Source organism: Anomaloglossus baeobatrachus, chromosome 5 (genome assembly GCF_048569485.1).
Source record: "Anomaloglossus baeobatrachus isolate aAnoBae1 chromosome 5, aAnoBae1.hap1, whole genome shotgun sequence".
Taxonomy (NCBI): Eukaryota; Metazoa; Chordata; class Amphibia; order Anura; family Aromobatidae; genus Anomaloglossus; species Anomaloglossus baeobatrachus.
Window position 1 is genome coordinate 56,631,401 of NC_134357.1, and position 14,748 is coordinate 56,646,148.

Genomic DNA, 14,748 nt, shown 5'->3' on the forward strand with positions numbered 1-14,748 from the left:
GTGCAGCGTCTCAGACCCTAGCCGATGAGACATTGATGATCTACCCTAAGGGGTACTTTGCACGTTGCGTCATCGCACCTGCGATATCGTCGGGGTCAAATCGAAAGTGATGCACATCCGACGCCGGTAACGATGTCGCAACGTGTAAAGCCTAGATGCGCCGATAAACGATCGCAAAAGCATTGTAAATCGGCGATCTGTGTAGCGTCAGTCATTTCCATAATGTCGGATCAACCACTGTTACGATGTTGTTCCTCTTTCCTGCGGCAGCACACATCGCTGTGTATGAAGCCGCAGTAGGAGGAACATCTCCTTACCTGCCTCCACCGGCTATGCGGAAGGAAGAAGGTGGGTGGGACGTTTACGTCCCGCTCATCTCCGCCCCTCTGCTTCTATTGGCCACCTGCCGTGTGACGTCGCACGTCCAGCCCCCTTAAGAAGGAGGCGGGTCGCCGACCAGAGCGACGTCGCAGGGCAGTTAAGTGCGTGTGAAGCTGCCGTAGCGATAGTGTTCGCTACGGCAGTTATCACCGCATATCGCATGTGCGACGGGGGCGGGTGCTATCGCGCTCGGCATCACTAGCATCGGCTAGCGATGTCGCATCGTGCAAAGTACCCCTAAGGATAGGCCAGCAATGTCAAAGTAGTGGACCACCCCTTTAACACAGATTTATTTTTCTTTCAACAGCCATCTGGAGTTTTAGAGGAAAAAGCACAGACGTTTCTCCTGTGCCCATCAGGTAACACATTACTGTTGGGACTATGTTTAAGATATACTGTATATATGTTTGGTAAATTTTAAGATCTTACTTCATTTTCTTAGCACTTTGAACTAAAAACATAACATTCTGTAAGCTCTAAAGCTCCCAGTAGGGTCAATTTACGGTGAACAGACTTCTTCTCACTAGAATTTATTCACAGGGGCCCACCGGGAGATCCTCCTACTCCCCTGTGGGCCGGTCCAAGCTTGAATACAACATAATAAGAAACAATGGAAATAAATGGTGGGACATTAACTTTAAAGTTCTAGAGAAACAACTACTGCCAGGAAGACAATAATTGTGAAGGTTTCATTTGAAAAAGAAAACTTGATAAGAAAGCTAAAGAAATTAGTTATATATTTTAGCTGTATGTAACATACAAAGACAAAAACACAATAATTATAAAATAAGAGTGATAAAGAAATTATCTGGGCACATTCTCACTACAGATTTGTGAACCCGTGGAAGTTCGGTTCGGTGAGTGCAGCCGAACCGATTCTCTACGGGTTCGGACTGGATCCGAATCCCAATGGAAGTCACTGATTGAGGGTTCAGATCTCCGTCCACAAACAGCCAGCCATAAGCAGAACACTTCCCAGGTAGGTTGAGCGAGGGCTTTTTTTTTGGGTTGAATACTACATCCGATCACGCTGTTTTTACCCCCAATGAGAGCCATTCCAACACTGCAAGTGGCTCACACTGTGCTGAGCACCGAGCATACCTGCGTTCAGTGATGCTTGCGTGAGTGGTCCAGCATACATAATGCACCTGAACTCTGTTTTTTTTTGTTTGTTTTTTTAAAAAGTTGGTGTTCAACCCAAAAACTGAACACCGAATATTGGATTTTCTCATTTCTAATTATCTTCCCAGCCCAGTCACAGAAGTATTATTTCCTATTCCCTTAGGTGACAGTGTAAGAAGAACAGTTACACTGGAAGTCCCCGAGAAGATGGTACCAGACGCAGACCATGCTCATATCAGTGTTTTCGGTGAGAACAACAAAAAATAAGTAAAGAAATACTTATCTAATCTTGTCTAATTGATTGAGAAATTACCATATGAATAAGTGGTGAGCCATAGTTTTTGGTGCCTTTGTTTTGGCAGGTAACTTATTAGGCAATGTCATGTATAACATTGGAGAGGGAATGAAACTACCCTCCGGATCTGGGGAACAAAATATGATGACATTTATTCCACTTTCTCATATTGTAAAATATTTGGAGGCCACCAAGAAATTAACACCAAAAATAAAAGAGAAAGCTATTATATATCTAACCCAAGGTGAGTTACATGTACAGTATAAGTGTAAGAGAAACAATAGGCTTGGAGGTTGAAACTTCAAAAAGGTGTAAAGATGTGTGCACTATTTAAGAATATAACGGGTAACTTTACTCACAAATATTGATAGTTAATGATGAGCGAGGATTAAAGTGCTCGAGTGCTTGTTATCGAGACGACCAGGTTGGACACTCAAACGGGCTCAACTCGATTAACAAATATAATGGAAGTCAATTATTGGGCAGTCTCCACCCACATACAGCTAGTTATAAACAGAGCATTTATAGGGGAGGGTAGGAAGGTTTTTTAAAAAATGTGCATCATCCGAACGCGTTGTTTTTACCGCCAGTGAAAGCCATTCAGAGACTGCAAGCAACTCTCACTCGAGTACCTGCTCACATCATTCACCTGGTGCGGCAGGTGTCCCAGACACTTGCTACGGGTGCTGGCAGGAACATCTGTCAGCGGTGCAGGCTTATGGCGCATGGAGTCGGCGTATGCACATATTGAGCTATCGGCTCAATGACGAACCGAGATCTCATCTGTACATGCGCCATCTCCAGGTGCAATTTTGCTTAAGTCCACTGCTGGGAGATCAATGGGCCGGAGGTGGCCGTGCCGAGAGCTGACTCCGGGAGCCATTATTTGAAGCCTGCACCACTACATTTTCTGGATGGCCCCTGCCTCATCTTCCGCAGCAAGCACAGTCCACAGTCTGCAATATTGCCCCTGCCTCCTGTCATCATTCTCCACCACCCCCCGGTAAGCTACATTCTGCTTATAAGACGCACCCCTCATTTTCCTCCCCAATTTTTGATAGGAAAGGCGCGTCTTATAATCCAAAAAATACGAGTAAATAATAAAGTAAAAATAACTTCACTACTTTGCAGATTTAAACCTATCGTGGGGGTCTCTAGAACGTAACTCCCACGATATGTGAGGGATCACTGTGTATCTGATCTTAGTCTAAGTGAACACTGCATTTGTGTACTTAAAAAGACCCTGTATACCTTGGTCTAATGTTGGAAAAACCAACCTTTACAGATGATGTCGGGGAAGAAACACTGGAATATTAATGGCTGATACTCTTGTTCATCAAGGAGACATTCGGCTGCAAGATGTCTCTATACAGAGAGGAAACTAGAGAGCTCAGCCAAGCCAAACATTCCTGTGTACAGAAGAGTAGGAAGAATTGGGAGAGATACCTGTCAGCCAAAAGAACTAAAGTTTGTGGGGGTCTTTAGTCCAATGTATACATCAGGAAGTTTTCCCAAAGCATATTTTATCTTTCCATAGGCCGTCTACCATAAAAAGGCCATTAGTATATTTATTAAGTCTGTCTGGTTAATGTGTGTCTGCAAACCATTTATTTTTAGGAAATCAATGCAAAATACACTTTTCTGTACAAAGGGCCTCTGCAAACAAAGCATATACGGTAACTTGTTCTTTATTTTTCTTTGTAATACCGTGTTTTTTCAATAAATAAGACAGGGTCTTATATTATTTTTGTTTTGGGAAAACAGTGCCAGGACTTATTTTTTTCCCATGAACGACAATCACACATTTATGCTTCAATTTACCTTGAAGGTGTATGGCCAGCTTTAGGCCTCCTTCACACGTCCATGTTTCTGGTACGTGTTTGGTCCGTTTCCTCACATGCCGGATACACGGGCACATGTAGACCCATTAAAATCAGTGGGTCTGCACTCACATGCGTGTTTTGCCATGGACCGTGTGTCCGTGTAGAGCATACGTGTGCCCGTGTGCTCCAAACGTAGACATGTCCGTTTTTCTCCGGCATCACGGGTGTCACACGAACCGCACGGATGTGATCACACTGGAGAAAACACATGTGCCTGTGAAATAAAAAGAATTTCTATACTCGCTTTCTCCAGCCCTGCTGTCTCTGCCGCTGCTGTCACTTGCTTCCGACCCCCGCTCATTATGGTCATTGCATATTCACTCCACTGCGGGCCGGAAGCAGCAGCAGCAGAGAGTGGGCAGGGTCGGAGACCGTAGATCAGCACCACGGACAGCAACGCCAGGGACAGGTGAGCAGAAATTTCCTGTTCTCCGTGTGTTATCACGGAAAACAAACACGGCACACGGAGGGCAATACGCATCTTTGACATGTGCGTGATTTTCACGGACGTGTGAAAGAGGCCTTAGGGGTAACTTTGCACACTACGACATCGCAGGTGCGATGTCGGTGGGGGTCAAATCGAAAGTGACGCACATCCGGCGTCGCTGTCGATATCGGAGTGTGTAAATCGTTTTTGATATGATTAACGAGCGCAAAAGCGTCGAAATCGTATCATCGGTGTAGCGTCAGTCATTTCCATAATTACGAAAGGACCGATGTTACGATGTTGTTCCTCGTTCCTGCGGCAGTACACGCCGGCTATGCGGAAGGAAGGAGGTGGGCGGGATGTTTATGTCCCGCTCATCTCCACCCCTCTGCTTGTATTGGCCACCTGCCGTGTGACGCTGCACGACCCACCCCCTTAGGAAGGAGGTGGTTCTCCGGCCAGAGCGACGTCACAGGGCAGGTAAGTGCATGTGAAGCTGCCGTAGCGATAATATTCGCTACGGCAGCTATCACAAGATATCGCAGCTGCGACGGGGTGGGGACTATCACGCTCAGCATCGCTAGCATCGGCGTGCGATGTCGTAGTGTGCAAAGTACCCCTTAGGGTTAATAACCCTAACTTCCATTCACAATTACTGATGAAGTGTCAGTGTCTCTTATGGTAACACTTACTGGCACTCTTAAACACTTTGTGTGGCAGTCTTCTTCTCTATGTGTACCGCCCTGAGAGGGGCTCGGCGGCTCCGCTGCTCGGGCCGAGCCACTCGGGGTCTGGGCTCGGGTTGTCGGTGGCACGAGCGCCTCCGGACCGGGGGCCACGTCGCTCTGTTAGCCGTGTTGGCGGTGTCGGGTGGGGGCGCGCAGCCAGGAAGGCTGCGTGGTTGCTGGGTGAGTCGTGACGCCACCCACGGTTCGTGGTGATATAGTGCACCACTGCTGCGGATGATGGTGGGGCTCCCGGGGGACGATGTGATGGCGCAGCCTTGGTGTTAACCCCTCCGTGGGCAAGGGCAGTGTGTCCCGGGGCCCGGTGGTGAGGGACAGGTGATGCTGGGCAGCTGGTCGCGGTGCAAGGGGCGCGCTGCGGTGCTGTGCCCGGGTGGCTCTGATGTACTCACGATTAACCAGACTCAGAGTCAGTAGTAAACCAAAGTTCGGTGATGGTCGGGTCCCGCATCTGGCTACCGGTGTCCCCTGTGGGGTTGGTGGTGGCCCCTTTTCCCTGGCACCAGTGTTGTGTGTTCGGCTCCCCTGCCTGAGCAGTGGTAGCCCGCTCCTCGGCGTTTTGTCTGCTGAAGGAGCCCTCTGTTGCGCTGGCCCTTCGGGTGTTTGGCCCTTGGCGGTGGCACTCACTCCGCCTTCCCACCCAAACAACCTAGCCTTGATGCTGCCCCTAAGAAATAGGCAGCACCCCTTTTCCCCAGTCCAGAAACAGGAACTTGGCCAGATCACCCAGGTGGGAACGGGTACGGTGTGGCGCACCCGGCAGTTGTCAAGGGCTCCCCGGAGGATGGTCACCGGTCCTGATGGTGACCGGACCCCAGCCTACTCTGCTGCGGGTCCTTCCTCCAATCTGCCTCTCCGGAGGCTAACGGGACGGGAAGGCATGTCAAAGGGGCAGGTTGGGACAATATTTACAAGCCCAATAGTTTTTGGGTGGCCAGCAAGTCCACTACCTTGTCCATGAGAAGTCCCTCATGCAACGGGGGTTAACGGGGCAAAACGGGGATCAAACAAGTCCCAACGGGGACGGTACTTCTTTTTAGATCACATCGGGGCGCGGCTACCACCGCAGAGGCCCGACCCGGCCGACGGTCTGACGATCTACCGGGCTTCCCATCCATGCGCAGTAAGCGCCAGGGCTGTATGCCGTTAACGGGAATGGCGGCGGGGGCAGCGTGCTCGGGACCTCCTCCTCCATCAGCTGCACCATCTCAGGCATACCTGCTCCGGCGCCGCCGGGTCCCGGCTCCCACTCGATCAGGACCGGTTCGGGTGCTTGCGTGGCTTGATCTAAGCGCTGCACGGCCGCGGCGGCCCCTTGCTCACGGGCCCACACCACAGTGACCATCCTGCGGACCTCCGCCTTCCAATCCAGCAGCTGCTGTAGGCTCTGCGCCCTCACCTTCATGCAGAACCAGCCCAGCTCCCGCTCCAACCAAGCAGCGGTCCCGGCGGGGAGCTCACCCGGGCTGCAGTCTTCAAAGGCTACTCCTCCTCTGCTTCTCCCGAGCCTCGCCGCTCCAGCGGCGGGCGCCCCTGCGCTCCCGTCTGGGAACGCCGACATTTCTCCATCCGCTCCCCCTTAGTTCTCTCTTTTACTCCTCCTACCCAGGGGCTTCGCGCCTTCACTGCTCGGGGAAGACGACTCGAGCGGGAAACTTTCGCGCCAAGATGGCGGATCTTCAACTTTTTCGGCAGGACGCCGCTGACGGGTACGTCTAAGGCGCACTTCCACAGGTAAGTGGACTGTCCGAATCCTGTTCGTGATGCCAGAAGACACGATGTGTACCGCCCTGAGAGGGGCTCGGCGGCTCCGCTGCTCGGGCCGAGCCACTCGGGGTCCGGGCTCGGGTTGTCGGTGGCACAAGCGCCTCCGGACCGGGGGCCACGTCGCTCTGTTAGCCGGGTTGGCGGTGTCGGGTGGGGGCGCGCAGCCAGGAAGGCCGCGTGGTTGCTGGATGAGTCGTGACGCCACCCAAGGTTCGTGGTGATATGGTGCACCACCGCTGCGGATGATGGTGGGGCTCCCGGGGGACGATGTGGTGGCGCAGCCTTGGTGTTAACCCCTCCGTGTGCTGGGGCGATGTGTCCCGGGGCCCGGTGGTGAGGGAAAGGTGATGCTGGGCAGCTGGTCGCTGTGCAAGGGGCGTGCTGCAGTGCTGTGCCCGGGTGGCACTGATGTACTCACAATTAACCAGACTCAGAGTCAGTAGTAAACCAAAGTTCAGTGATGGTCGGGTCCCGCAGCCGGCTGCCGGTGTCCCCTGTGGGGTTGGTGGTGGCCCCTTTTCCCTGGCACCAGTGTTGTGTGTTCGGCTCCCCTGCCTGAGCAGTGGTAGCCCGCTCCTCCTCGGTCCAGCCAGCAATCAGTTAATTTGCCTTAACTCGGTGGGTTCTGAGCTAGGACAGGGTCTGAGTACCCGGTACTCGGTGCTCCGGTAAAACGTTTGACTCTCCGGTTCAGGGCCGGCGGGATCCAACCCACAGCCGGTCCATACGGTTCCGCCGGTTGTCTACCGGTCCTCCTGCAGACGGCCACCACCGTCTGTCTGCCTGATGTGTTTGCTCAGCTCCTACCACTCTCACTGTCTCTACTAAACTGTCTGAACTTCCTGCCTCAGGACAGTAGTCTCCTCGGTGGGCGTGCCTTTCCGCCTGGCTCCACCCACCTGGTGTGCTCTACTTGCCCTGAGGGAGGCATCAGGTCTCCCTTTCGGGTATTGGGTGTGTCCTCACCGGGGTGGGTGTGTGTTTTGGAGTGTAAGGTGTTACTACCTGTGACCCCTGGGGTCCAGGGCGTCACATATGCAACCGGGAGGGGGCAGAAGGCGGGAGTCTGGAGCGGGACTTGGAAATGGTGGTTGTGACGTTACACGTGGCTGCTTCCGCGGTAGATAGCAGGTTCGGCCGGAAGGAGGGATCCAAGAGGGAGCACTCGGGAGACAGGGGGAAAACCCTGGAGCGGCAGCGAAGCCCAATCCATAGCACAGTAGTGGCCAGGAGGTGGAACCCAAAAGGCAGCATTCAGGAGGTGGGACTCGGGAGGGGCAGCCAAGCAAACACCATAGCACAGTAGAGGCCAGGAGGCGGGAACCAAGTGACAACACTCAGGAGGCAGAACTCGAGAGCGGGTGAGCAGATTTTACCATGCCATGGTGGGAGAAAGCGGAAGTGGGAGCTACATTATGCCTATTCCAATGCCTCCAGCTTTAGGTTATGTCTCCGTGATGTTAGTAACATCATTAATAGCATCACGTGACATAACCTAGCACTGGAGGCGCTGACTAACTAGGGCTTTTTTTTGGAGTAGGGCTTATATTTAAAGCCTACTCCAAAAATCCCTAAAAAATCAAGCTTGGGCTTATTTTTGGAGAAACAGGGTATATCTCTGTGGTGGATATATACTCAGGTATCAATTCATCCTATATTGTTAGCTGCCAGAGGAGGAAGGAGACTTAAGGGTGCTTTGCACGCAGGGAAGTATGCAAATGAGAAAGCCGCGAAGGCACCATCACGTGTTTCTCAATGCTGCCAAGAAACTAGCCAGGTCTTTCACCGGGAAGGAACAACCACGGGAAGGGCAGTCTCCAGTCAAGGAGACCACCTATGCCAAGCATGGTATCCATCCACAGACAGCTGTTCCAGGGTATTTGCCCCTCATCAGTGTGGAGTAGGAATCTGGCTAGTGGGGGCAATGCCTAGCAAAAGACTACTTAAGCAAGCATCATTGACCTTAGGGAGATCAACATATCCACCGCGGAGACACCATCACGTGTTTCTCAACGCAGTGATTCTAGAGCAGCGCCCCCTGGGAAGTATGCAAATGAGAAAGCCGCGGAGACACCATCACGTGTTTCTCAACGCTGCCAAGAAACTAGCCAGGTCTTTCACCGGGAAGGAACAACCACGGGAAGGGCAGTCTCCAGTCAAGAAGACCACCTATGCCAAGCATGGTATCCATCCACAGACAGCTGTTTCAGGGTATTTGCCCCTCATCAGTGTGGAGTAGAAATCTGGCTAGTGGGGGCAATGCCTAGTAAAAGACTACTTAAGCAAGCATCGTTGACCTTAGGGAGATCAACATATCCACCGCGGAGACACCATCACGTGTTTCTCAACGCAGTGATTCTAGAGCAACGCCCCCTGGGAAGTATGCAAATGAGAAAGCCGCGAAGACACCATCACGTGTTTCTCAACGCTGCCAAGAAACTAGCCAGGTCTTTCACCGGGAAGGAACAACCACGGGAAGGGCAGTCTCCAGTCAAGGAGACCACCTATGCCAAGCATGGTATCCATCCACAGACAGCTGTTCCAGGGTATTTGCCCCTCATCAGTGTGGAGTAGGAATCTGGCTAGTGGGGGCAATGCCTAGTAAAAGACTACTTAAGCAAGCATCATTGACCTTAGGGAGATCAACATATCCACCGCGGAGACACCATCACGTGTTTATGCAAATGAGAAAGCCGCGGAGACACCATCACGTGTTTCTCAACGCTGCCAAGAAACTAGCCAGGTCTTTCACCGGGAAGGAACAACCACTGGAAGGGCAGTCTCCAGTCAAGGAGAACAAATGAGAAAGCCGCGGAGACACCATCACGTGTTTCTCAACGCTGCCAAGAAACTAGCCAGGTCTTTCACCGGGAAGGAACAACCACGGGAAGTGCAGTCTCCAGTCAAGGAGAGAATTCCGTTACCCCGACGACTTATCGTTAGCGATATCGTTGCATGTAAAGCCCCCTTTATTCTGTCCATGACCTATCCAAAGCAACCCAAATTAACAGTCACAGAACAAATCATGACACATTAGATGGTGGAAAGCAAGAAGCCCTAGACTGCTACTACAAAGGAGAACGCTATCTATGTCAGCAGCCAGTAAAATCAGGGAAAGGATGTTATGAGTGATCAGTGTGACATCTTGGGATATTTTAAGATAATTGCAATCAGATCTGAACCTTTTCAGGTTACGGATGGTTATATGTTTTGACTGTTGTGCTGATGATATGGAGAGATGTGAACAAGTCCTAATTTTTCATGTATTTTACTATGCAGGTTATCTGAGACAGCTGATGTTTAAGAAAGATGACGGCTCTTACAGCTTATTCCATGGTATGAACGGTAGCACATGGTACGTACTGTAGCCAAGAGTTAGGTCTCTCGGAGAAATACATTTTTGTATAAATGTGACTGTTTTTACCTTGATGCATTTATACTAAATTGGGGGTCCCATATTGAACATCCAGTTACTGGAGTTGTGACTTTTTAATTTTAATGTTGGAGACAAGTGGTGAAAAGCATCTTTTGCACTTAAATGGTTTGTTCATGATTTATTATTTTTATAACAATCAGTAATGGTATGAAATAAAAAAAAATAGTGAAAATCATCTGTTAAATCCTACATAAATCCAACATACTGTAAATCCTCTAGTGGTCTCCATCAGTTTTTGTATACTTTGCTGCAGCAAACACATAATATATGTACAGGGTGGGCCATTTATATGGATACACCTAAATAAAATGTGAATGGTTGGTGATATCAACTTCCTGTTTGTGGTTCATTAGTATAAGGGTGGTGCACCATAACATTATGGGTGTCCGGTCCGAGCATTCCTACATGAACAGTGTCCTAGAAAGTGGATCGGTCATCGTGGGCCAGTTGAATGGCCACTAAGGTCTCCCGATCTGACCCCCTTAGACTTTTATCTTTGGGGTCATCTGAAGGCAATTGTCTATGCTGTGAAGATACAAGATATGCAGCATCTGAAACAATGTATACTGGAGGCCTGTGCTAGCATTACTTCTGTGGTGTTGCTATCAGTGTGTCAAGAGTGGGAGAAGAGGGTTGCATTGACAATCCACCACAATGGGCAGCACTTTGGACACATTTTATAAGTAGTCATAAAATTGTAAATAACTAATGAACGAATAAAGTTACGTTAAAACCAAGCACACCATTTTTTTTCTTGTGAAATTCTCAATTTGATTGATGTGTTACATGACCCTCTTCCCATTGGAAAAAATAAAGTAGGATCCAAAATGGCCAACTTCAAAATGGCCACCATGGTCACCACCCATCTTGAAAAGTTCCCCCCTCCCATATACTAATGAGCCACAAACAGGAAGTTGATATCACCAACCATTCCCATTTTATTTAAGTGTATATAAATGGCCCACCCTCTATATCTAACTGCTGCAGACAATCACAGGACTCCACTGTGCATAAAACATCTCTTGTGAGGCTAATAATTGGCTGCAGTGGTCACATGCATGTTTGACATGTGATTGCTGCAGCATGTTGTAGAGTCTGGTTGGAGTGTCGGTGCTGGAGCATGGTGGGAATTTGCCAAATGAGTTTTGTATATTTTTTTCAAAACCTAAACAACCCCATTAAGAAGTTAAAAATTGGGCTGAACTCCAGAAGCAGCTCATGTGGAAGGTTGTCACTATGTGTTGTGGTAAAAAAGGCAAATCTTATGATCTAACACTCTTGCGGAATGTGTAAGACTGTCTGTTTTTTTAGGCTCACGGCCTTTACGTTGAGGTCCTTCAGTCATGCTCAAGATCTAATCTACATCCAGGAAAAACATTTTGAGGATGCAGTAAAATGGCTCAGTACTTTGCAGCTACCTACTGGATGCTTTAAAGAAGTTGGAAAAATCTTTAACAACTACTTAATGGTATCTATGTCTGTCTTAATCCATGTTTTGGGGGGGGGGGCTGTGTTTCCTTGTGGAGACCATAGGCTGTTGTAAAAAGAACTGTAAGGCATGCAATATAACCTTAGGAAAAGGTTACAAAAGGGTGAAAATTGGAGTGTTAAGCTAAAAAGTTACAAAAATGAGCTCCTAACCATAGCAATGATGCACCAGTCCCTGTTTTTAGCTAGTAACCTTGCAGTCTGCATTATTGTTATGGGTTAGGAGTTTGTTTTCCATGTACACACAATTTTTGATTCCTATATGTCTGCACTTGCACTGATGACTAGATATGAACGAACTTTTGGAAGTTGAGTTCACAGGGCACAGTCGAATGTTAGATAAGGTTCGGTTTGTGACTCTGACTTGATATAAACCTCAATGGAAGTCAGTAATTGGGCAGTTCATGTCTGCACCCACATGCAGCCAGCCATAAGCAGAACACTTACGAGAGAGGGTGGCCGGGGTTTTCAATTGTTATTTTTGTGTGCAAACTACATCTGATCATGCTGATGTTACCCCCAGTGCGAGCCATTCAAACACTGCAAGCGGCTCGAACAGGGCTGAGTATCACTCATATCCAAGCACAGCGCTGCTCGCTTGAGTGGTTTGCACTCGTAATTCCCTCCAACTTTCAACCCGAACTTTGGTTTTTTTGGTAGTCGGTTTCCGAACCCGGCTTTCAAATCTCAGGTTCACTCATCTCTACTGATGACCACTGTGTCCATTACATTTATGTGAGAATTTGTGATGAGTGAGGACTACTCATGCTCTGGTGCTTGGTACTCATAACGAGCAGTTGGATGCTCAGATTGGGATGACTCGAATACCGAGTATAATGAAAGTCAATGGGAAACTTGAGCATTTTTCAGGAAGATCTTCTGGACGCTGAGATGGACGCAACTCAAGCACCCAAGTATAATGGAAGTCAATGGGGGATAATGGAAGATTGCCAGGAAGAATGCTTGAGTTTCCCATTGACTTCCATTAGACTCAGTACTTGAGTCAAGCCCATCCGAGTATCTGACTGCTCATTACGAATACCGAGCACCCAAGCATGGTAGTGCTCGGTCATCACTAGATAAGAGTACTAAGCACCCAAGCATGGTAGTGTCTGCTTATCACTAGTTACGAGTATCGGGCACCGGAGCATGGTAGTGCTCGCTCATCACTAGCTACGAGTACCGAGCACCCGAGCGTGGTAGTGCCCGCTCATCACTAGTTACGAGTACCGAGCACCCAAGCATGGTAGTGCTCACTCATCACTAATGGGAATACATGTCCACGCATTAATATTTCTTTAAATTATTGCTGCTATTGTGTTTATACTGCCTGGTTACCCCTGTACTCTGTCTGTCTTTACAGCTCTTCTATATACTTTAAAATTTATGTACCAATAAAATTGGAACGTTTTAACTTAATGCTCAGTTTTTTTTCTCCCTTATCTAATCATTACATGCAGAGTTGCTTTTTGCCATTTATTCGGAATTGGCCATTTAATCTTTCTGTGTTGAATGATTATTTTTGCACTTGGTGGATCTTATTTATTTACCTTTGGAAAAAGGTCTGCAAATTATCTCTCCAATAGCCTTATAATGTCACCTATAGCCAGTAGGAAGTTGAACTAGCACAAAAATATTTGCTATTATCTTTCAAGCTTTGTCCACATTACTATAAGAATAGACAACTGAGATACATAAAATACAATGTTTATCATTAGGATTTTTACTAAATGTATTAATACAAATGGCAATGTTATACATTCTATTATTTTAGAGACAGAATTGGTGATTGGGTTCCAAGGGTGGAAAAATGGCCATTTGGGCATTGGAGCTAAGCTGGGGACGTATTTAATTGAATATTCAACCAGGAACATTATATTATTTTATATACAGTATATATTTATTTTTATACTAAACAGTTAGAATATTATGGTATGCACTTATTCTATTGTTAATAGGTCCTTATATTGGCGCTGAAGACACAACTAAAACGTTTCACAAAATTATAAATCTTTATACAAACATTTAAATAAAAGTTAATTCATTAAGGGAAAAGAAAATACAATCAATAATAAAAACAGGAAATATAGTTAAAATATAGATAACTTTGGAGTGTGGGAGGAAAGCGGAGAACCTGGAGGAAACCCACGAAAACAAAGGGAGAACATATTTAAATAAACACCATTTACTTCTGTGGGAAAAATTACCATGATTTAAGTCCAACTGCTTGGAAATCCTAAAATAGAGACAATTTAAAATCAACAATTAACATTTTTCTTGTTAATGCATATACAGTGTGTCCACCAATATCCTGTCCACCGCCATTAACTTGAGAACAGCGGTAGCTATAGGCATAGAAGTGGTGTCTAGGTATAGTAAAGTAGCCATGCGCTACACAATGAAACCACCTATAGCGCCACCTGGTGGAAAACAAAGGAGTTAGCATTTTTATCTCGAAAACGGAACAAGATAGAGAAAAAAAGTGAATTACAAAGTTGTAGGGCATCATCAATTAATACGAATCAACACCTTGCATACAGAAATGCTATGATATGAAACCCATGACCCCCCCAAAACATTGAATGCTGGTTACGCATATGGCGCTCATTTAACTTTGATGCTCAAAGTGGCCACCGTCAACTGCAATGCACATCTGGACTCTGGACAGCATACTGGATCTTGCTGCACATTGTGCAATATGGTAGGTGACACATTTGCACAAGCATTTGTAATACGTTGTCGTAGGTCCTGCAATGTTGGTGGAGGGGTCGCATACACCTGCTGTTTGATGTGACCTCACAGAAAGAAGTCCAATGGGGTCAGGTCACGTGAGCGTGGAGGCCAGTCCATGCAGCCACCATACCCAATGAAATGTAGGAAGGTCTCCATGAGGTATCGCTTCACGTCCGCAGCCTTGTGAGTTGTACACGTTCTAATCATAGCATTTCTGTATGCAAGGTGTCGATTCATATTGAATTGATGATGCCCTACAACTTTGTAATTAACTTTTTTTCTCTATCTCGTTCCGTTTTCGAGATAAAAATGCTAACTCTGTTGTTTTCCACCAGGTGGCGCTATAGGTGGTTTCATTGCGTAGCACATGGATACTTTACTATACCTAGACACTATACTATACCTAGACACAGATACTTTACTATACCTAGGACTTCTATGCCTCTAGCTGCCGCCGTTCTCATGTTAAT

At 47.7% G+C, this 14,748-nt stretch overlaps 1 protein-coding gene across 1 annotated transcript in view; it reads left to right on the forward strand.

Moving 5' to 3' along the window:
* LOC142312623 (alpha-2-macroglobulin-like protein 1) overlaps window positions 1-14,748 on the forward strand; it is a 174,685-nt gene that overhangs the window by 102,665 nt on the left and 57,272 nt on the right. Inside the window, exons 22-26 of the mRNA XM_075351618.1 lie at window positions 689-740; window positions 1,667-1,750; window positions 1,866-2,042; window positions 9,901-9,976; window positions 11,369-11,525. Of these exons, the coding sequence (XP_075207733.1) occupies window positions 689-740; window positions 1,667-1,750; window positions 1,866-2,042; window positions 9,901-9,976; window positions 11,369-11,525 (546 nt within the window). The remainder of the gene's footprint in view (window positions 1-688; window positions 741-1,666; window positions 1,751-1,865; window positions 2,043-9,900; window positions 9,977-11,368; window positions 11,526-14,748) is intronic.